At 28.7% G+C, this 25,581-nt stretch overlaps 1 protein-coding gene and 1 long non-coding RNA gene across 4 annotated transcripts in view; one reads left to right on the top strand and one right to left on the bottom strand.

Moving 5' to 3' along the window:
• Window positions 1-25,581, bottom strand: part of Nha1 (Na[+]/H[+] hydrogen antiporter 1) — a 93,872-nt gene that overhangs the window by 57,315 nt on the left and 10,976 nt on the right. The window contains exons 1-3 of one of the 3 annotated variants that reach the window (XM_089178569.1): window positions 22,179-25,574; window positions 21,219-21,593; window positions 2,176-2,440 (exon numbers count right to left, since the gene is read on the bottom strand). In XM_089178569.1, the coding sequence (XP_089034695.1) occupies window positions 2,176-2,440; window positions 21,219-21,593; window positions 22,179-22,516 (978 nt within the window). In that variant the 5' untranslated portion in view covers window positions 22,517-25,574. Of the gene's footprint in view, window positions 1-2,175; window positions 2,441-21,218; window positions 21,594-22,178; window positions 25,575-25,581 lie in introns of those variants that run through there. The other 2 variants (XM_089178568.1, XM_089178570.1) reach the window with 2 other exon arrangements.
• Window positions 17,981-21,407, top strand: LOC149030582 (uncharacterized). Its single transcript, XR_016178612.1, has 3 exons — window positions 17,981-18,707; window positions 20,670-20,820; window positions 21,266-21,407. It is a non-coding gene; the product is annotated as an uncharacterized LOC149030582 (long non-coding RNA).

Here is a 25,581-nt window from a genome sequence, read left to right as displayed (position 1 = left end):
ATTCGGGAAAACTCGAACTAAAACTCATAGTAATGGAATAACTTTAGAAACAGGAAAACCTGTGGCACATGTGCACCAGAGGCAAATGAAACTTTCGAAAAGGAGAAACTTATATTCTCTAATTATCTATCTATTCTATGCTCATATATCTTATATATTTCTCTTTATTACTTACTATACTTTACCGAAATTACAAAAAAAAAAAAAAAAAACCAAATACTCTTTTATCGTAATGTTAATCTTTTAACACGGTCGTTAAATTTCTAAAACATAAATTCACTTTAAGTATATTAAATAAGAAATTAAAAACAAAAACAAAGCATAAAATTAATTTTTTAAAACATTATCTATATTACAGTATATTTTTATTTTTATAATTTTCTAGAAAACTAAATCCCCTACGTGTAGTATAAAATAAAAATTAATGCGTTCAAATATAATCAAAATCGACTGCAAAAAGTATTAAAACAATAAGTGTTTATTTTTCATGTATTTATTTTCATTGTTAATATTCAAACCGTTTCGAAAAAAAAAAAAAAAAAATATCTATAACTTTTAAATAGCGTTGAATACGAGAATAACCAATTGAAAATTTGATTTTTATTTTATTGCATACTGATAGAAAATATTCGATACGACGAAATTCATCCAAGATAAAATCAAAAAAGTATCTTTCAATATTTCTTTCCTTTCTTCTTATTCACTCACATATATATATATATTATTTTTTTTTTACCCTCTTCTCCACTTTTTCTTTTCCGTGTCTTCCATCGAACCGTAAATTCAGACATACCGGTTAACATCAAAGGGGTTCATTCGCGGTATGGGGAAAATTGTGGGATCGAGTTGCGATTAAAATTCATTCCGATGCACTTCCCGCATTGACAATGAAAATAAATCTGTATTCGTTTACTTCTATATTCCAAGCACTCTACCTACCCTTTCCTCTCACCCTTCAACTTCCCACCCCTTCACCAAACCGCAAATTCCCGTTCCTATTCCTCCCTTAACGTTCTTTTTTATCAAAGGCGGATTAAGTCTTCGTAACTCTATTCTTTGTTTGCGGGTTTGAAAAACGGTGGAAAGAAAAATATTTAAAAAAAAAAGCATAAAACAAAAAAAAAATAAAAAACTAACAAAAGCAAAGGGAGAAAAAGAGAAAGACGGTTAGCCGTAAAACGCACACGTTACAACAAAAGGATTTAATTATGGTTGCTTTTCTTTCTACTTTTCTCTATTCTTCAGAGAGACAGATATATGTTAGTATAGAAAGAAAGAGAAAGAAAGAAAGAAAGAAAGAACAGTATATTCGGTTAAAAAAATTGTCTACGTCGGTGTAACTAGCTAGTAACTTTATCATGAGATATGAGAGTAAAAGTTAGACACTAACGCATTATCTCAGCGTGAAATAGTTCTTTGTCAAAAATGTTATTTTCGAATTACATTTCTTTTTCCTATTATTTTTCTCCAACTCGTTATTCAAATTCTTTTTATACGTTTTTCCCTAAAACATCCGTAATGTTATATTTCCTATAAGACGGAGTAGGGTTTTTTTAATAAATTAATCAAATTATACACTTTAACGGTAATATTACTAACAGACATTTTCATTAATAAATCTAATTATCAATTCCACATACGAGTAATATTTAATATGATTCGCACAACGTATCATGTTTGGTATATTAATTGTTATATTTATATGCTTCGTGGATCGTATTTTAATACCCTTCGAACTACCCCTCTCTTTCATCAATTCACGCGAGTAACGCTAATTATTGTTAATAATAATAATTGAGAATTATAATGCATAGGGTTGCCCGGAACGTACGTGCTAATTTTTTGAAAAAATTCATTCGTAAGCAAAACTTGTTTATTTATTTTTTATATTTTTTTCTGTTTGTTTGTTTCATTAAATAGTATGTCGATTTAATATTTTTTCTTACTTTTATTTCATACTTAATAATTTTTTTAAATATTTTGTTCAATAGAAATATATAATTATATGCAATAGAAAAAAAATACTAAAGGTTAAATTTCTAAAATTGTCTGCTAAAAGATTGAGAAATTCTATGGACAATTCATTGAAAAAAAAAAAGGAAAAATAATATAAAATATATTTGAAAAATTAGTACGAATATTTCGAGCAATAGAATAAAGTCAAATTAACAATACCTTAGCGACACCATAACCTTTTCCGCGTAATCTGAAAAGACATGGTACCACCACTGCTGGAGATACTGCAGCAATTATACTTCCAAGTAAGAAACCCCATATCCATGGTAATCCTAAGAGGTATTTCGTTAAAACGGCAACCACTCCAGCTTCGACGCACCATGGTATCAAACCTAATTTTGGAACGGTGATTTTAAGTCTCTTCAATGCAGTTGGATCCAAATCCAATCCTGCTCTGGTTAAGATGATTACGAGGGCGATTTTTCTGTAATCAAAAATACATTCCAAATTAGGGTTTCAGAATTTCGTAATATTTTGAAATAGTATTGGTTAAAGAGAGGTTTATAAATTTTTTAATAAAGAAAATATAATTAAAAGAGTTAAAAAATCATATTTTTACTTTTATTTCAAGATGAAAAATATAATAGAAAAGAAATAATAAAAGAACCATGTAACTTAAATTTGAATAATCAATATATTAAAGGTATATTCAATATTACATTAAAATTGGAAATTTGAAAAAGATGAAAAGATATCGAATGTGTTATTATATCAGAAAGTTATCCTTAATCATGATAATCGTTCGAATGTAGGTGACAAGAAATTCTTCTTACTACGATAGGATTTTGTCAACATCATCAGATTAGATATTATTCTGTTTGTATTTGATGTGAATCGATATATCAAGAATACAATTTCTCGTTTTCTTTAGTTTGATCTCTTCAGATAAAGAAAATATTATTTTTTAATTGATCCGAAAGATTTATCAATTATTATATCAACATTTGATTTTCCTTTTGTTAGAAATATGACTTTTAACTTGGAAGATTACCCTGTGTGTCTTTTGCATTGGCTGTTCTCAAACTACAATACAGTTTCCTTGGTTCTATCGAAACTGTGTACACGTCCCCTTTTGTCGAAGAGGAAACTCCTAATAGGATAAGTTTTCGAAGGCTCACTTCCCTAAACCGGTTTTACAAAGTTACACTCTTCTCTCCTCTTCTCTATTTCTCGATTTTAACGATTTCCGAACTCCGAATTTTACAAAGTCTGCCAAACGCGATTTCTCAAATCTTTACATTTTGGCTTTTATTTTTATTATTTTCTTCAAATTGTTCACAGAATTTTGTACAATCTTCGAACATATAAGTATGAAAAACTTTAACTTTTATTTTATTTTTATTACATCTTTTTTTTTTTTTCTTTATGAAATCATTTGCAGACATTTTTTACGATTTGAAAACAACGTTAGAAAAATTTTATTTCAAAACTCATTTTTCTATATATTATGTTTACATTTTTGACATCATTATCTTTAGAATATTTTTGTTATGTTTTATTTTTTTATCTTGCAGCTGCACAAATGATGTAGAAGCTTAGAATAAGATATGTTATCGGTTTGACATTACAAAAAAATAAATTTTCTGTACAAAATATTAAATTACTTCATCTAATACAAATCGAATGATATTTTTCAATGGTTATTAAGAAACGTTGAATTTTTTTCTAATACTCGTTTTATACCAAGATTATCTTAGGTACACTTCAGTATCATAACTGATTATATATTTATCGATAACAAAAAATTGTACTACAAGTAATAACGATATCTTATCGGTACTTGAATGGATATAAAGAAGAATCTTTAGCTATCTAATTGTTAACGCAATCGAAGAAGATTTATTTTGTATTTTTATACTATCGTATAGTTTATTTGATTTTACTTTAATATCAATCAGTGTGGTCGTATTATTACGCAAACAAATACAGATAGAGATACGCACATTAATATATAAAATGTTAACCGATGGGTGTATGTATTTTAATTAGCAGGTTGCATCATTTGTCGTTTCTAGTTTCTCTCCAATTTTAATCAACACTGACGCAAAGTGTTATGTTTTTATAATTAAGATTAACGTTCCTTTCTTCCTTCACGCCTTTTCCCCGTTTTCTTCGTTACTTTCTCACTTGGAAAAGAAATGGAAAAAGAAAATATATGGGGGGGGGTGAGTGAGGGGAGGGAAATAATGTTTTACTCACAATGCCAGCAAACTTAGAACGAGACTTGATCTTCGTTACTTGCCAGAATCACGAAACACAACAACCCTTGTGACGCGATATTAATTTATTACGGAAAACAATAAATAACTCGAGAAAACTTTGTTAGTTCAAATTTGTATTTTCCCAAGCATTTTTTAATTTTTCATTTCGATCCTTTAAAACTAATAATTCAATAAAGATTTTTTCTACAAAAGTTCGTTGAGAAATTACATTTTCTAGAAATACAAAAAAAAAAAAAATCACTATTAAATCGTATTTTTCGTTCGGGTAGGTAAAAATTGGTCGTGAAAAAACAAGAAAAACAAGTAGAAGTAAAGTAAACATTGATTAATCTTTCAATAAAAAAAAAAAAAAAAAGCATGGAACTAATAAAAATAAGTCTCGTATTTAAGTAGTGTTGGTGATGAATAGGAATTTAAATAAATAGTGGGTGTGGGTGGTAAGGGGTTATCTGAAGTGGAATATATATTTTTTTTATTTCTTTTTTAAAATATATATATATACGAAGGGGTAAAATACAACAAACAGGTAAACATCTTCGACGTTTAGGAAAACCGCTGGAACTCTCGTTGGGTTTGGAAGGAGGGAAAATCCCTGAGAAAAAAAGGAAAGGCAGGAAGGAAGGAAGGAAGGATTCGCTCGTTCACAGGGATTTGCGAAGGGGTAGCTTTATCGTTCCTCGCTTTTCGATCCATCTACTACTACTACTACTACTACTACTACTACTACTATTACTACTACTACTACTGTTACTACCCCTATCGTAAAATCTATCGAGCGAGTCCTATTCTAGCTTTTACCGCATTCGACGAACTTATGTGCAACCCTTAGTTCCCTTTCCTACCCTTTTGGAGTGCAACGGCAATGCCACGTTTCGCTTAAAATGTCTCTCTTCTTCTTTTCTTCTTTTTTTTTCTTTCTTTTATCCAAACGAAAACTTTAACGGTACTTATCGGTAACATCTCACTCTCTCTCTCTCTTTTTTTTCACCTTGGTGACGATGTTCTTTGAATTTTTTATTATAATCGATCGATCAATTGATTGACTCAACGATAAAGTGCTAATTCTTATGACTTTTTAATCATTCTTTTAATATTTCTATGTTTTTTCTTCTTTCTGTTTTTTTTTTTTTTTTAATCTTTTATTTTCATAATCATAAATATCTCTTAACAAAATTAATGACAATTTTTATAATAATTTTGATTAAAAGAAGGTGGATGATGAGAGAAAATATTTCAAATGTATCATTACTGTTAATAATAATATGATTGTGATTATAATAATATGTATTGGAAAAAGAATTATCTATGATGTATATTATGTTTTTGTATAGTTGCAGATCTTGCAATTTTTCATTTCTTCAATCGTTTTCGTTTAAATATCGTATAAAATAAAAAGAAAAAGAAGAAGAAGTAGACACTAGACGCCGTTCTAAAAGCCTACTTGGCTACGCCTCCGCTTTCAAATCTTTTATTATACCCGCAGTTCTTCTTTATCCATCTTAAGAATCGTAAGAATACACGAAACTTTGTTTCTATGCAATATATGCAGAAGAAAATATAAAACGAGTAAGAAGATGGAAAGTAATATAATACATCATTAATAATAATACGTATATGTATATATATATAATACATCAAATTGTGTCGAAAATAAAATTAAAATTGGTTACAAAAAACAAAAAGTATTAAGTAGAAATATATATTATTTCGTATAGAAAGTAATTGATAATCATGTATAAATAATAAAAAGATTTTAATTTAATTAATTAACTTGCTCGAAAAAATAATACTTTTATTATATAAAAAATATTATTAATTTCGTATGAATTTTCAAACGTTTCAAATAACAATTATATGATGAGGGATTATTAATTTTTTTCTATATTAATTATTGCTTCTTTTATTTTCTTTCTTTTTTTTTTCGTAGTAATAATCAGGAAAAATAATTAGAAAAAGAATGGTAAAGAAAGTAAGTCAAGCGACCATCTAAAATACATTGCACATAAATTTTGTAAATTGTTTTTATTCTTTTAGAGAGAAATAAAAAAAGAAAAAAAGAAAAAAGAAAAATAGATAAAAGATAGAAAAGATTTCTTATAAACTGGGGAAAAATACACGAATGGTAATTTGGTTTTCTTCTTTTCTTGCTCGTGGTAGAAGAATATAAAAGACGAATGGCAAATCGTGGAGATATTATCGAGCTTAGTTGAACGAGTTGCTGGCGGTTTGCTGAGCGCATATATTCGCCTACATAGGAAGAAAATCGGCCTTAACTCTCCTAACCCAGAAACGACGAAAATTCTTGGCATGCCTTTGCGTCCCTCGATAACCGACGGTTCGCGCAAGATGAACTTAGAAAGAGATAGACAAATAGATAGACAGACAGAGAGAGAAAGAGAGAAAATTACGGATCCCGGTTGCGGCCACGGTCGTCGTTGCATGCGACACGTCACTTTAATCCTCGATATTAACTATAATACAATCTCTCATTTCATTTTATTTTATCTCTTTTGTCATTAGGATAAATTAAAATATGAACAGAGAGAGAGAGAGAGAGAGAGAGAGAGAGAGAGGATCGGTTAATACGAAGTGAAATTATTTGAACATCCTGTAAGATTTATTTTTTTTTATTTTGTTTCACATTTAATTTTATTCAAATTAAATTATATGTAAATATAGAAGAACTATATTTAAATAAAGTATATACATATGTAATAAGAGATAGCATATAAAATAATAATTTAAATTAGATTCAAATGAAATTATATTTAAATAAGGAAGAAGAAGAAGAAGAAGATATTTAAATATATTTTGGAATACCAAAGATTATTTTTATTCGAATTAAAAAATACATTCAATATTTTTATTAATTTTTTTTCTTTTTTTCTCTTTAAAGTACCTTTACTAGTACCTTTACCTTTTTAAAAGTACTTTTACCAGTCAGACGTTTGAAATTATTATAGAAAATTCATAGAAATTCGTTTGATAAAAATTCTTTTAGTTCTTTTTTTTCTTTTTTTTTCTCACCACCTTTTATTCTCTTTCCTCCCATCTCTGTTGAGCAGTAAGTGTCATGTAGATAAAAATAAAAAAAAAAATAAAAAATAAATAAAAAAGAAGTGGGGAAAACGTGGAAAGAAGTATATATAAGAGCCAGGATATGTTCTTTGCAGAAGATAGCTAGTTTTCTAACACCATAGTTCTCTTCCTCGTGAAGAGGAAAAGAGATCGAGAGGAACGATAAGTCTTTCGGTTCTTTCGAAGAAAGCTTCGATACCTGTGCCGGCATTTCTGATTTACGATAGCTGTCCGCGAACGTTCAACGAGACCTGTCGATCGAAAAAAACGAAAGAAAAAGTATTTTAAAAGATAAAAAAAAAAGTAGAAAGAGATAGATAGAGAGAACCTTAACGATCGTTTTTTTTTCTTTTTTACGCACCAACACCATTTTACTTAGCTGTGTTGATATTGGTTTATTAGATTTTTTTATTTTACTCATACAATTCAAACGAAATTGCAATAATTCTCTCGTTGATTGATTCATTTATCTTTGTCGATATTTTCAAATGAGAATGTTTTTCATTGAATTATTTTGCAAAGTTTTTCTTATTATTATTATTATTATTATTATCTAATATGATTGTACATGTGTAAAATATTTTTTTATTATGTTGCATTTATTTGTTTAAAAGATTTATTAGAATTGTTACGTTATTATCTACATTGATTTTATTTTTATTTATCTTTCGTTCGTTAAAAAGTTAGAGTCACGAATGATGACGATTTCATATCGATAAGAAAAAGAAATTATCGATTACGAGCGGATTAATATTCTTTTTTTATTTCTTGCAGTACGATTGTGCAATAAGCATTCTTTAAGCTTTCGTTAATTTTTCGATTAGGATTTTTTTTTTTAAATTTCAAACTTTTATTATCTGTATGAAAGATTATTCCTTATTTCTCTTTACTTTTTTTTTATTTTCTTATTGAAAGATTGTAGTCAAGATGATGGAAGAAGTTTTAATCAATAACAATAAGATTGATCGATTGTAAAAGGATTAATCGATAATAGGATTAATTTTTCTTTCGTGCAATTATAGAAAATATTTATCATATTTTTAATAACACACGAATGTTTTTACAATTGACAATTTTTCAAAATGAAACAATATTGATTCGCGATGTTATCCGAATGAAAGAATCTTATTTTCGTTTTTTTTATTTATATATATATATATATATATATATATATATATATATATATATATATATATATATATATATATATTTTTTTTTTTTTTTTTTTCAATACAAAACAGGAATCACGAAGGACGATTTCACAATCTTAAGACACGTCCTTATTCTTATTTTGATTTCTCAATATTTCTAATAGTACTCGATCACTCATTGCTTTTGCAGACTGAATGCAAGTAGTATGTGCATAATGATCTCAAGGATAGAAGAAAATTTATTGACCAGTTATGCTTTCTCATGAATTTTTAACGACTATACTCTCTTATCCTCCTTTTGACTATCGGTTAGAAAGAAAAGACAAGGGAAAAAAGAAAGAAAAACGAAAGAAAAATGACAAATAAAGAAGAATAGCAGTAATCGAGTTTTTTCTAGGATATCGTAGAAGTCTCGTGTGGTAAATTTTCGCTGTTGAAAAATGAAAAAAAAAAAACAAAACAAAAAAAAGAATAATCTAACGAGAAAAGGAAATGAAAATAAAATAGGACGAGTATAGGGAATAAGGGAGGATTAAGAAAAGACAATTTTTACGAGAGAGAAATTGAGAAAAAGTTTTTCTGAACGATTAAACAACTTATTTACTAATAAAAGAAAAGAGGATAACGAATAAGGAAATATTGATCATTTGTAAATGTGGCTTAGATAAAGGTTCAATCCTCTTATAAAGTGATAGAAAAATGTTGACAAATTTTAAACAGTTATGATATCGATAGTAAATTTTTTAAAACAATTCTAAGTATTTAACAAAAATATTCGTAATATTGTCACACGAGTATAATGGTTTCTAATCTGAAATGAATTTCGAATTAGGTTAAAGTAGAGAAAAAAAAGTAAAAATAATTGCATGTAATAACTAAATGAAATATTGTATAAATTGAGAAATGGGATGTATTTGAAAATATTATTTAAAATATACAGAAAAGAGTAAGATTCGAGTGATGCAAAAATGCGTGATTAAATGCGCACACTCGTGCGTTGGTGCACTACTCGTGCGCACGTCTGGCACGTTAAATATAATAACACAGCAAGGTCTTGTGCTTCGAGTATGAAACAACATTCTTCTCAGTCACCATCACCGAGAAAATCATTTAGAGTACTACGCGAGGTCTTAATGTTAGAAAAAGATAGTGTTAGAGATAGAAATATTCAACTTTTACAGGATTAGTCAAAAGTACGTTGTTATTTTCTAAATAAGAAATTTAAAATAATAATAAATTAATGTGATTTGATAGATGATTATTATTTCAAGTATATCGAGTTGATTATTTCGATAATGATATTTATTTTTTTAATGTATTAACATTTATTAAAATATTTAATCGTGTTTTATATTTAATGATAACTTTTGACTCATGCTGTATACTTAATAATCTTAGGATGTGCCATGGAATGTCTTGCATCCCACACTAATTTTCTTTTTCTAACATCGTTATTAATTTTTCTTACGTTTTATCAACGTAACTTTGACAACGTTAGATTTATTTTTTTGAAAAATTTATCGATGAATAATTATACAACAACAAATCATACAAATGACATTACAATCTCGTACAAAATAATAAAAAAAAATGTAGCATAGTAAATTATTAAATGACATTTCATCGATCATCGTATCCAAATGTTTCTATACATATTCGTTGAAAATCTGTTTGAAATTTTCTACATATAATACATGTAAAATTTGATTATCGTTCCCGTTAATAAATTCCGTAGTTAAATCCCTACATCGTACAGACGTGTAGAGAAATGTTAGTGGATTTCGAGTAGTATGATGATTGGTTTGGCGTTAGAAGAGCTACCAACCGTTCTCAACCACCCACTCAACCCACCTACCGTTCGTCAATCCATGAGACGTGCACCTGCTTTCATCTCGAATTTCAACGTTCTCGATCAAAACGCACTGGGATTTTGGACGTTGATCTTCGACAGTAAATACGCTATTTGCTTAATGTTTTCCTGTATAGATAGATAGATAGATAGATAGATAGATAGATAGATAGATAGATAGATAGATAGATAGATAGATAGATAGATAGATAGATAGATAGATAGATAGATAGATAGATAGATAGATAGATAGATAGATAGATAGATAGATAGATAGATAGATAGATAGATAGATAGATAGATAGATAGATAGATAGATAGATAGATAGATAGATAGATAGATAGATAGATAGATAGATAGATAGATAGATAGATAGATAGATAGATAGATAGATAGATAGATAGATAGATAGATAGATAGATAGATAGATAGATAGATAGATAGATAGATAGATAGATAGATAGATAGATAGATAGATAGATAGATAGATAGATAGATAGATAGATAGATAGATAGATAGATAGATAGATAGATAGATAGATAGATAGATAGATAGATAGATAGATAGATAGATAGATAGATAGATAGATAGATAGATAGATAGATAGATAGATAGATAGATAGATAGATAGATAGATAGATAGATAGATAGATAGATAGATAGATAGATAGATAGATAGATAGATAGATAGATAGATAGATAGATAGATAGATAGATAGATAGATAGATAGATAGATAGATAGATAGATAGATAGATAGATAGATAGATAGATAGATAGATAGATAGATAGATAGATAGATAGATAGATAGATAGATAGATAGATAGATAGATAGATAGATAGATAGATAGATAGATAGATAGATAGATAGATAGATAGATAGATAGATAGATAGATAGATAGATAGATAGATAGATAGATAGATAGATAGATAGATAGATAGATAGATAGATAGATAGATAGATAGATAGATAGATAGATAGATAGATAGATAGATAGATAGATAGATAGATAGATAGATAGATAGATAGATAGATAGATAGATAGATAGATAGATAGATAGATAGATAGATAGATAGATAGATAGATAGATAGATAGATAGATAGATAGATAGATAGATAGATAGATAGATAGATAGATAGATAGATAGATAGATAGATAGATAGATAGATAGATAGATAGATAGATAGATAGATAGATAGATAGATAGATAGATAGATAGATAGATAGATAGATAGATAGATAGATAGATAGATAGATAGATAGATAGATAGATAGATAGATAGATAGATAGATAGATAGATAGATAGATAGATAGATAGATAGATAGATAGATAGATAGATAGATAGATAGATAGATAGATAGATAGATAGATAGATAGATAGATAGATAGATAGATAGATAGATAGATAGATAGATAGATAGATAGATAGATAGATAGATAGATAGATAGATAGATAGATAGATAGATAGATAGATAGATAGATAGATAGATAGATAGATAGATAGATAGATAGATAGATAGATAGATAGATAGATAGATAGATAGATAGATAGATAGATAGATAGATAGATAGATAGATAGATAGATAGATAGATAGATAGATAGATAGATAGATAGATAGATAGATAGATAGATAGATAGATAGATAGATAGATAGATAGATAGATAGATAGATAGATAGATAGATAGATAGATAGATAGATAGATAGATGGGTAGATGGATAGATAGCAGGTTTCTAATAGTTAGCTAACGTAGAGTAAAACGTGACTAGTCGAGTTGTCAGCGAGCAAACGTTTACGAGATAAATATTTTCCAATCGATTTATTTCCTTTCACTAACTTTCTATCATGTCCAGTATTACTTTTGAAGATCATCCTATTTTCTTCTGATCGATTTTACGTACAATTTAACCATCCCCTTTAAACACGCTTTACTTCATGGTATGTAACATCCATTAGAAATATAAATCATTGTTTTTTTTTTATAATATATCTATAAATTATTCTATAATACGTGATTGTATTTAGTAAATGTATCACGTTTTTATATTAATTAATTTTGCTAAGTTTAAAGATAGATATAATTATAAATATTATTTTAGTATTGAAATATTTGATTATGTTTGTAACGTTATATTTTATATATTTATCAACTTAATGAAGTATAATTAGGAATTAGAAATAATTCTAACAGTGAGTATTTTGAGACAATGTTGAGACAATATTGTATGTTACTGTTGTTGTTGTTGTTGTTGTTGTTTCAATTACACTTTGAGCACTTTGCACGAAGTTTACCTACGCTAGAAAGCATATCCACAATGCGTTTAGACGTGGTCATAGGTTAGCAAACGCACAGAAACTAGAATAGATGCATTCCAGTGTTAAACGGTCGAGATGCACGCTCGTTTAGGTAGGTCAAGCCGTCGTGTGCACCTATTAGAGTAAAGCAGACCAAATCGAAACGGTTCATTGTGATCCGATCTAACAAAGTTACTTCATATTTCGATTTCCAAAAGGCTTATCTGAAGTATTCAAAGGTTATATCTACATCTACTTGAACAAATAAATAGAACCATCGATATATTCAAAATTCGTGATATAGTAGATTGATTAAATCAAATGTAAAATATCAAGGATAATTAGTTGTTATTTGAAATGTTTTTAATAATCATATCTATAAAAGTAATATACCGAATTAAAAGTAAATTCATGTATGCTAAAATACTTAATCAAAATCAGTGTTTATATGACTTAATTATTGATAAATCTGTATATGTTAAATACGAAGGTCGCACGCTGGTGGTTTAATAGTCACTGCAATCAGCTTGCGTCAGAAACATTGATTTAGGTTTTGATACCATAAATACCCTAAATCCATCATGTAGCAAATTGACTGATTCCAAAATTGTGTGTACTTTAAAGGTTTCTTTATTAGTCAGATAACGACAAGTAAAGTAAAGAAAAAACCTTCGTGAAAAATTGATCATAATTAACAATAATATTTCATCGAATTCTATTATTTTGCATTCATTTTTCATGCTTAAATTCGCGAGTATTTCTACAAAAATAAAAAGAATTGTTCACTTTATCTTTGAATATTAATTTTCATCCTTTTATATTTAATAAATAATTAATGAATAATGATATCTTAAAATTACATTTAATCAATCATTGATATTTAAATTTGTGAAGTATTTAATTACCTTAAAAATTCGTATATCAAAAAACAATACTAAAATGTGTATTAACGTTGGTATAGTTTAAGTTTTTTAGCAAACAATATACGAAATAACAGAGTATCCAGGTGTATGCGGTAACATTTGAGTATATATATATATATGTCGTAGAGATTTGAAACTTGTAGTTGAAAGAAGAAACGTTGTAGATTCCCAACTGGTATAGATCGTAGGTAAACTGAGAGATAGAGGAGTTTGTTTACGTTAGAAGTAGACAATACGATAGCCAGCAATTCGCGTATGTATACTTACTAATACCACATTGCATTCGTGAGAGATTCGTGAGTGCTGCATGGTGACTAGATAAATACATACAAGTATAAGTATATGAACGTCAGCAGACCGTTATTACGATTCGTGTTTCCTACACGAATCTATACAAATCTCACGCGACGTTTATTTTTCCTTTAGAAATAACTTGTATAAGAAAAGTAACAGGAGGGAAAATAGTGTTTTTCACGTGTGTCTCAATGGACATTGTCAAATATTTTCACTCGATAAAACTCTTTTTTCAAAACGAAAATAGGAGTCAAGGAACCAACAACAACAACTACAACAACAAGCTTGCTATCCTTTATCGATTAGAATCAACCTAACTGAATAGAATCTCTTTATTCTTTACGAAGAGATAAAACGATGTTTGTTCGGTGAACAAACCAATTGAATTTTTTTTTTCTACCTGACAATGACGAATGTTATAAATATAGAGTGATTTAAATAGGAAAAAAAAAGATAGAAAAAAAAAAGAAATATCCTGTTAAATCGATTTTTTTGTTTTTAATATTCACATTCACATACGAAAATTGTTAGAAACTTTAACGAGTGTTACAATAGAAAATCGATTCTCTCGTTTTCTCGGTGATATTAAAAGCGTGTATTTTCTATAAGATTTTTAGAAAAAAAAAAACCATAAAATGTATCGTTACGCTAATAACTATGTTATAAAAAAAAGTCTCTTACGAACCAAGTATATGAAAAATAATAAAAAATTAATAAAAACACGTGAACTTTAAACAGCAAAAAGGAAAAACAGGATAAAATGTAATATAAAAAATCATAATTTACATTGATGTTTCGAGGGGTTCTTTGAAGATAGTTTTAAAGATCACCTAAGGTTACGTGTACGACACCATTAGTTGTCTGCTCTACGAAAATAGGAATAAAATTTCGTATAAATAAAAAGAAAGAGAGAGAGAGAGAGAGAAAACGACACGGTGTCTTTTCTGTTACGTATGTTTTACTCCCTTTTTCCCTTTCCCTTTACCCATCCTTTACACAATTCTGTTCTGTTCTGGTCTACTCCAGTTTTCTCGTGTAAAAGTCACAGAATGGAATAGTGCGGATGGGCGTCTCTTGGGTACGTTCCTACAGGAATTTTATAGACTGCTCCCGAATGCCACATTTACTCTTCATCCTTTTTTTTTCTTTTTTTTTTTTTTTCTTTAATTCTCTCTCTTTCTTACTCTGGTTTTTTCCCTTCCTTCTTGCTTTCTTTCTTTCTTTTATTTCATTTCATTTCTTTCTTTACATTTTTTTTTTCTTTTCTTTCCTGTTTTCGTAGCAAGGACGACAGGTTTCCAAGTGAAGGGCAGGAGTTGAGGGGTGAGGAGGGTGGTTACCTCCTACCATAAGAGGAAAAAGCAGAACAAGGAGTACTGTTCTTCTCACCTCTGTTACATTCCGAACAGGTCGGAAAACTCTTTACCACAAGGATACTAGGATTCTACACCAGGGAATTTCTTTATAACTCAACGATAAAAAGACGTTTCTGATGTGACCAGAATTTCAAATCAAGTTATTTGCACCCCAGATTATATATATATATATATATATGAAAGATGTCCAGATAACCGGTGATGCAAGTAAACCATGTGTGACGATTTTTATATGAAAAAATGTTAATCAAAAATATTGAATACAATTTGTTTCATAATATTAGTCTTGGGTTTTTTTTTCTTTTTAAGTAAAATTTGTTTGAAAATTAAATATAAATATGATTAAAAAGATCATTCTTTATTTATTTGTGTATTTTTATTTTTGAAGAAATGTTATTCGTTGAATCAGTAGTAAACAATAAATCTGTAAGAATTCATTTAAATGCTTTGATAATTTATTCATTTCTATTAACAAAAATTCCGTATTTTTGATTTAATATTTTGAAAGTTTGAAGAGAAAAACACGCACCATAAGCTCATTCTCTCATGAACGAGCGAAAGTATAACGTGGATAATATGCAAATCGACTAGTTGTAGAACTATAAAACCGTGTACCAACAGAGTTTACTCTTTCATGGGGAAAATAAAAAAAAAAAAAACAAGGAAAGCAACTTCAGGAATGTAAGAGAACAACTCTTAAAAACTTTAGGCCGACGTATAAGAGAGAAAGAAAGGGAGAAAGCAGATATTAAACTTTTCTATAACCTAGCTATTTTAATTTAACTATGTATTCTTCCCAGCCAACCAAAAATTTTTCCTTTTTTTTTTTTGTTATTTTTATTCTTTATTATATCGTATAGAAAAAATCTACCTTTTGAATTGTTTCTTTTTTTTACGTTAAAATATTAGTATTATTACATATTTTATAATATAAGTTATAACTATACTGTATCATATTTTAATTAATGTAATAATACTATATTTTAATGTGTTGTATTGTATTGTACGAAGTACGTAATTTTTTATATTATTGAATAATTATTCAAATTAGAAAAACATAAATAAACTATGTATTTTTGTATTAAGGATAGATATTATTATCATAATTACTTCAACGTGAATACAGCACCTTTGTAAAGGAATCATGTGTCGTTGGTTATGCATTATAAATTCCGTATGCGTATCGAATACTATCGTGAATATTAGTAGGCAAGACGAGTCGCGTTAAAGAAATTTCAGTTGGCTGGTAATGGTGGTGATAGTGGTGGCTTATGTATTAGTTGAAGAAAGTTTTAAATTGGATGCGTATTTGAGCATACTACGTATGAAATTATCGACATATTATGCAAATGTTACTTCTCAACTTTTAAGTCACCTAGTTATTTCTTTTTTTTTATTGTAATACCAATTTTATTTGAAAACGTACCTAATCGTTATCGAAGCATTAGCATTATCGTATTCGTTCTACATCGATTTAAAAAGTTCAGATTTTTGAATGAACTAAATAAAATAATATAAAAAAATAAAATACTTCATATTTTGTACAAAAAAAATATATTGGAATAGTTATTTGGAGAAAGAAATAAATAATTTTCCGGTATTAATACGCTGTTCTAGAAAATATATCAAAAATCCCCCCATCACCCCTCGTAACACACGCCCTCCTTTCCCCAAAGGAAAAAAAATACACACACACATACACACGAAACTGTTGTGTCCTGACGTTTGTACGCATAGTCGGGAATAAACTTTATTCCCCATTTTTTCTTTCTTTCTAATTTTTTTTTCTTTTTTTGTTTTTGTTTTATCGATAGAGAGTGCTTTTTATAAAACACAAGACACTAGCCAGCGTGAACGATATAAATTTTGTATATGCGTCATAAAAATCGATGCAATCGATTCCAAGTTTATATTTCATATATGGGAAGGTGGTTTTTTTCCAATTCGAATTTGACTGTGGTACGTCGAAACGTTGTTGCATTTCTTCTTTCAATACGAATATTTGTTTTTTTTTCACTTTCTTTTTTTTTTTCACGGCTCGTTGTTATTTTCATTCAATCCTATCATTCGTTTTTATTTGCATGATAACTCGTGTTTCTCTATGTATACATATATAGATATGCATATATACTATGTGTTAATTCATCGAAATCCAATGCAAGTCGTGTCATAGATATCAGCATTTGCCTATCATCGTCTTATCCGATTGTTACGTTCAATTCCGTATCATCCTCACCCCCTACCCCCTTCTTCCCTTCTAAATACTACTACTATCATTACTATGAACACTATCGTATCTATTATTAATATTATTATTATTATCAGATTAGTATAATAGTCTCATTATATTTGATATTAATTATAATATAATTCATTTATCCGAAAAATCTGGCAAATATAACTTCAATCGAATAAAATTATCTTAAAAAAAAAAAATCATCTCTCAGGAATATAAATTTTAACATAGACAACTATTCTTCTTGATTCGTATTACATTAATCTTAACACTTGAACCTGAATACACATAACACACCGATGTCATAAAATATTTTCTCTCATTAAGTGTCAAAAGATAATCGCATAATCTTTATCTTACTTAACGTAACTAAGCGTTGTTCGATGAATCTATCTTTTCATCGAAAGAGATTACAGGAGAAGTAGCAGGGATGGTACTCGTTATCTAATCTCGTATAAAACAGAAAGAGAGAAGAATAGAACAGAGAAGCGTATTAACGCGATGCGAAATGCTGCGGTGCGGTCAGAACGCAAGCCGTTTTGAACGGCAACCGGAGTTCCATCGTAATTATGCAGTTTGATGTAGCCGTGCACACTCGAGTATAAGGTTCTAACCAGTCGAGTGTACAATGTTGAGAGAAAGAGAGAAAGAGGAGGCTGAAACTGAATATGTGTCTGTATCTTTGTCTATGGTATCTTCATCATATGTGTTCGAGTAATTCTGATTGTATCTGTGTAGAATTGTGTATCTGTATTCTATGTGTTTGTATGTATCTGCTGTATATCAGATTGTGTCTGAATTTTTGTGTGTCTGTGTTTGTATGTATCTGCTATGTCTCTGATTGTGTCTGTGCACCTTTATGTGTCTCTGTGTATCTTTGTGTGAATCTGCTGTGTCTCTAACTGTGCCTGTATACCTGTACGTTTGAATGTGTCTGCTGTATCTCTGACTGTGTCTATGTACCTCTATGTTTGAATGTATCTGCCGTGTCTGTGACTATGTCTGTACGTTTTTCAGTGTGTTTGTAGTATCAAGCTGGCTGTTGGCTGATGCCTACTCTCTCCTAGTATCATCGTGCGTTATTAGACTAGCTTTAATGCTGGCGCATTACGACGCGGTACTATTACGCGAAGGCTAATACGAGTTCACATTTGGCGGAGGGACCTCGCGAACCTAGCGAAATAATCTCGTCGTTTCCTAAACACACGATACTACTACAACTACGACTACGACTACGACGATGACGATATTATCGAGTGAGAGTCTCCCTTTCTCTATTCCGATAAATTTCTATTAATGTATACAGGTAAGCTTACGTATATTACACGCCTCGTTAGAGGTTCATGTAATATTCTGTCTTACAGGAATTTCAAGTAAAGTTAGATCAAGCGTTGGATATAATGAATAGAAACAAAAATAAAAATAAGGAAATTTTGGTTTGAGATAATTTCATGCAAATTATGTATTGTTTTAATCATTTGGTTTAATGTATGAGTATATTACGATATTCTGTTTCATGAGAATTTATGGGAAACTTATATTAAGGGTTGGTATAATGAATAAAAAAGGAATAAGGGAATTTAGGTTGAAATTATTTCACGAAATTATATTGTTTTGTAATTTGGATTATAATGTATGAATATATACTACGATACTCTCTGTTTCACGAGAATTTGTGAGAAAATTATTATATTAAAGGGGGTTGAGACACACAGACACAAATTTCAGATTAGGTTTGAAAAATTTAACGAAATAGTATTATTTAATTAGACTGTGTTATAATTAGAAAACGTAGCGAAATAATGTTGTCTTATGCGAATGTGTGAGTTTTGGGTTGAAATAAAGGATTAGTATAAATATAAGCAGATAATTTAGTTTTCTAACATTTTATTAAAATTATATTTTATTACTGTTTTTAATTAAGAGGAGTGACGAAAAAAAATGTGCTGTCTGATGCAATTTTGTGATAAAACGAGCTGCTAAAGAGTTGGTTACGAAATAAAATAGAATTTAGTTTCGAAAAATGTAATAATATTATATTATTTTATAATTTTTTGACAATTAAACAAAGAAATTCTCTACACAAAAAATCATCCTGTCTTATGTTCATTCGAATTAGCATCAAACTAAAAACAGAATAAGTTTTATAACGTTAACAGTACTGTATTATATCGTAATTATTTTAATTAATAAAAATATACACGTTTGCAGATTAAAAATGCGAATATTTTGAAACTGAAAAAATAAATAAAAATATTTGAGACCACGAGCTGTTTTCTCAAATGCAACATTAAATAAACATTTGTTTAAAAATTGTAATCTCATTTTTCGTATTGAGAAATATCTTCAATTTTCAAATGATATTAAAATAAAAAAACAGTTTTGTAAATATTTTCTAATAAACTGCAATAACGTGTTAAAAAATGTTTGAATGCATTCATCGATTTCTAAGTTTCATGGTACACGTTGCACATAAATTCAGCATCAGATTCAACTAGCATGAATACACGAAAACAATACATATTGCAACTTTGTTATATCACACAGCAAACTATATATAAAGTATCGATAATGTAGAAACAAAGTGATATTGATTCATGCATGCATAGTAGTAGCATGTGTTTGGTATAAGGATCTCGAGTATTGTACAGAAATAAAAAAAAAAGAATTGGACATTGAAAGGAATGCAGTTAATTGGTTGTTCACCATCGTTCATTGTTTATTCGTATATATAATAAAAATTATATATCACACGCGAATTTTATTTATTTCCAGGAATGATTACGTCTATTAATTAGATACCGGTATAAAGAATAAAAATAAAAATTGCATTAATTATATTCTATTTCGTTGAAACAATCAATAAATCAAAGATATTGTTCTTATACGTGATAGTCCTTGAAATAAAAGTATGATTATAGTAAATGTATAAAAAATATTATTATATAATTAATTATATAATACTAAGGAGTAGATAAAAGAATAAAATTATCGTCTAATATATACGGTATTTTAAATATTTAAATATACATAATCAAAATTTATTTGAGAAATACTATGAAATATTTATCCAAAATTACGAAACTTGATTAGGTGAAAAGAAAAGGTAAAGAAAAATCAAAAGAATCAACCAGCAGTATCATTTACCTATCGTAAACCTAACGTCACTCAGTGCATATAAAATAAATTTAATATATATATATATTTCGATTGACTAGGAAAGAATAGCAATTGATATTCTTGGTGAGCCACCAAAAGGAATCAACGTCTCGACTTTGACGTCGTAGTTGGACCTCCAAGTGAAAAGAAAAAAAAAAAAGGGGGCACCTTAGGATTGTTCATGACAAGGCCTCGGCAACGTTTAAACGCGTGAGTTGAAATTACAATTGGGATTCCGACCCGTTTCTTTTCTTATATATTTTTATTTTTTGTTTTCTTTAACGTCGCAATCAAACAGTTCGAATTATTCGATAAGAAAAAGAAGTAGAAGCTTTCCAATTTGATTGGTAATTCGTATAAAATGTAAATTTTGTATAAATTTATGAGACAGGATGAATTTGTTGGATTTTAACAAAATTCAGTATAAAAAAAAAGACTTTACTACGAATTGTAAATTGTTGAAAAATTATAATTCGAGTTTTATCAAATTGGGTGTGAAAAATAGAATCAAAAGATCAAATAAATTAGTTCGCAGTTCGTAAAGAAAATAAAATGAAATTCTAATGAAGTAAATAAAAATTGTATAAGTATAGAATAAATAAACTCACCTTAAGTTGGAAACAACGATTGAGTAACGGCCATCGATACTGATTAGGTCAGCGTTCTGTAGTATCAATCCGGTAATCAGCATACCGATCAAAGCTGGAAGAGTCGTCAAGGAAAATAGCCAACCACCAAAATGGGCGGCTATGCATAAAGCGGCAAGACCAAACAAAGGGCCACCTGGTGCTGCGTCATTTCCCACTATCGAATAAACTATACCCCAAATCAAAAGACCGAGCAAGAAAAGGCATAGTATTCTTGCAAATTTTCGATAACTTGGACAGAATGGTTGGGGGCAAGCTTTTCTCCATCCTGGTGGTTCCCATGAGGGTGTATCGTCGTTTCCATGACAACGAGCGCAGAAAAGGTACAACCACGATCTGGTAAAAATAAATTGTTTAGATTTAGAATAGGATTGAAGTTTGGTAAATGAGTTTATTATTAATAAAATCAAAATACTAATGATATATAATTATGTTAAATATAAAACAACGATCTGAATTAGAAAGAAATAGAAGATAATTTTAAAAATAAGGTAGAGAACCACGATTTGGTAGAAAGAAATTTTAAAGATTCCCATTTTAATATTTCATTAATTAATCGATAATACTTCGTTTAAATAAATATTTATAATAAATTATTAAAAAAAAAAACTAATAATTAAATAGAAATAAGTACAGAACAACGATTTGAATTAGAAAGAAATATAATAATTCTAAAAAAAGCAGGTGTGTGTGTGTGCTTAACCACGACTTGGTAGAAACAAAGTGTTAAGATTTAGAATATTATTAAAGTTAGGCACACATACATTACAAATAAAAAAATAATAATTCATATATAATAATAAACGATGTTTCTTGGATAAATTATTCGTCTAATGCATTATAATCTCGTTAGAAACAAAAATAATGATAATAATAATATTGTTCGATTAGAATTTCTTAAGATTATGATAATAATCTCACCTCTCTAATTCTTCGGAGTACTCGATCTTATCTCTTATCGAACTGGTCATACTATACGCTGATTTTTTCCTGTTACCATTAACCCTACCATTCTCAGCTAAATCTAATTTGTTGTGCTGCGGTAGATTCTCTACGCTGTCATAATGACTCCCTGTATGATGAAGTATCGACTTCCTTCTACCTTGATCCGAATTGTGCTCGGAACTGGAGCTTATACGACGATTATGTTCAAATGCAGGATTGTCTACGCCAAATACTTGATCGGATATCGAGACACGTCTTTTCGATATTTCTTCACACGGTGATCTCGTTGTTATTGTTCTATTTTCCATTTCCATTTTGTTCTTGTTATTGTTGTTGTTTTTTTTTATTTTATTTTTATTAACCTTTCTAACGTTCTCAATTATTTTATTTTTTAATCACGATAATTTGTTCTTCCTTTTATTTTTATTTTAAACGCGTATTACACTCACACGAAATTAAATTGCAACGTTAAATGATCGATGATACACTATTTATACCACGAGAAAAATTATTTGTATAGAAAAAAAAAAAAAACGACTCGATTCGGGAAAAAATAAAAAAGATCACGAAAGGTGTCACACTCTCGACCACGATCGTTGTAATAATAACGTTTTCCAAAGATACACCGTGGTCTTACTACTACGATTCGCGTCTTTCACACCTTGGCCCGGTTTTGCCATCGGTTTGTCTAACACTTTTAAGAGGATACTCTCTTGTACACACCTTTTATATTTATTACTTTACCCACACTCGAAATAGTGTTATTGGATTCTCTCTCTCTCTCTCTCTCTCTCCACACACACTCTCTTTGTTCACCTATTTAGCGTGATTTATTTCTTGATTTTTATTCTTTTTAATGTTTATGTATTCTCTTCTCACATTTTATTTTTCACGTGCATATACGTAAAAGATAGAAAAAAGAAAAACAACAACGTTTTACACGGAACAACGAAATTTGTGTTAGAATGTAAATAAGAATGATGAAAAATTAAACAAAAAATACATTAACTAAAAAACACCCCCGTGTATTTTGAATGTAAATTCGTTTACTTCTTGACAAAAAAAAAATTAAAATAAAAATTCGAAAAGGAATGATCGTTCCAACGCGGTTAACTATCGACTAAACGTCGCGTAATGTCCGTCTCGGACACTGCCCGTGGTTTGTTCATACGTTACAATATATCTATATATATATACATTCATATATATGTTACACGTATAAGTACTTACTTACTTACCGTGAGTGCTTGTGAGCCGGCTACTCGTATATACGTAATCTCAACGATATAGAAATATGGTGGGGCTACGTAAAAAGTACTTTAAACGTATAGAACTGTATGATATGTGTCGTTGTCGTAGTCGTCGTCGTCGTCGTCGTGAACAGTGCGCTAATCATTCTTACTATACCCAACCACGTTATTCAACCTAGTACAGGATGGGCGCAGCTGGACGCTTCATTGACTGACAGCAGCTTAGCTAAAACGTTCGATGGGTCCAACAGTAGTATGTGTGTATGTGTGTGCATGTGTCTAAACTCGTCATGGTTACGAACTTTAACAAAAGTTCATTTTATTTTTGTATTTTTTTTCGGGGAGGGGGGGGGGAGCGGACTTTTTCAAAACCTAATCTGACCAATCGATCTCGATAGTTATGCGTTTGCTTTAAAGGTGTGTCCAGTAGAATTGTTTGAGAGTATTTGTTATGTGTGTATGGGCTATGTATGTTAGGATTGGGGAAAAAATTGGGTTTTTAATTGGTTTTTTATTTTTTATTTGTTTGTTTGTTTTTTTTTTCAAAGGATTTTCGTTTGTTTTAGAAAAATTGGATTTTTAATGATGATTTGTTATTTTGATAATTGGTGTTAGGTATTTGGATTAATGTTCATTATTTTTTTTATAAAATTTCTATTATTTCCAATATTTTGAATATTTTTTTTATTGATTTAGGTTAAATAGTAATATTTGTATTTGTAATTATTTTATATTGTTAGGGTTTTGTACATTTTTTTTTGTAGATCTAATTTATACAAATTTAATATAATGTAATTGGAAATATGTTGAATAAATTATTCATATTTTAAAAGAAAAGAAAAGAAAAGAAAAGAAAAGGAAAAGAAAAAAGGAAAAGCAATTGATCTATGAAGTACTTCATTTATTACATCGAACATTCTTTCTTATTTACTATCACGAGTGTTGACAGAGTCAAGTGGACTCACATGATTAAAACGTGAATTCGAATCTCGTGAGTAAGATCACGAGGTGTTTTATTCCGATACGGAATAATTGTATCATTTAATATTAATCATATCACAAGGTACGATTTATCGATCGAAGAATAATAACCGATTATCTATAATTCTACAAGTATAATTCAAAAAAAAGAAAAAATAATAATAATAAAAAATAAAACAAAAATAAGAAGATAACAGAAAAAGAGCCTAAGACAACAACGTTAATTTGTCATAGACAATTTCAAAACACGTGTATTTGATAATTAATTTTTATTTAAATCCAATTATTATCTATGGATTGTACGTGTTAAATGAAAATTAAAATGAAAAATAAAAATAGAAAACAAAAGAAAATAATAAACAAGATAGTTTATCAGAGACAATTAAAACGAGAAATTTTGGTAATCAAAATCAATGTTTCATAGATAATTTCAAAACTTGTGTATTTGCTAATTAATTATTATTATTATTTTCTTTTTTAATTCAATTATTATCTATATAGGTCGTACGTGTAAAATTTTAAAATTAAAATTAAAATTAAATAAAGAAAAGAAAAGAGAACAGAAAAAACAAGATAGTTTAGTTCAAACAAGAAATGTTGATAATTAACTGGTTGCACTTTTCATTTCTTTTCTTTGACAAACTTTGTTCGAATGGAAGTTATTATTTAAATCGATAATCGAAAATTTCACGGAGGTGGATCATTTTAATCGGTTCAGTTGTATTGTTGTTGTTGTTGTTGTTTCTAATCCGTTAACGCGATTCATCTTGTTGGCACGTAGGAACGCGAATGCATGTTCGCGGCTCGATTGCATCGGTATTACGGTCAGTGTTTGGGAATTAATTACATTGCATACTGCACGTTTCTAGAGCGTTGATTGAAAATTTCATTGCTACCCGAAGTATTTTGCCCTTTAATAATTTTCTAATTGTCTGATTATATTTTCTAATCATTTATTTTGTTTTTTCTTTTTATATTTTATCGTCAAATTAAATATCCAATTTGTTGTATACTTTGTATTTTATTTTTTTTTTGCAATTCCATTCATTTGACAACACAAAACATATTTTTAATGTAATGATTGATTTTTTGACGTGTACATTTAATTTTGTATTTTTTTAAAAATTGTCTTGAGTATATTTTTTTAT

The sequence above is a fragment of the Polistes dominula genome, unplaced genomic scaffold, assembly GCF_049000335.1.
Source record: "Polistes dominula isolate Pdom_NZ unplaced genomic scaffold, Pdom_raw_medaka contig_11, whole genome shotgun sequence".
NCBI lineage: Eukaryota > Metazoa > Arthropoda > Insecta > Hymenoptera > Vespidae > Polistes > Polistes dominula.
This window is presented reverse-complemented; position numbering and strand designations above follow the sequence as displayed.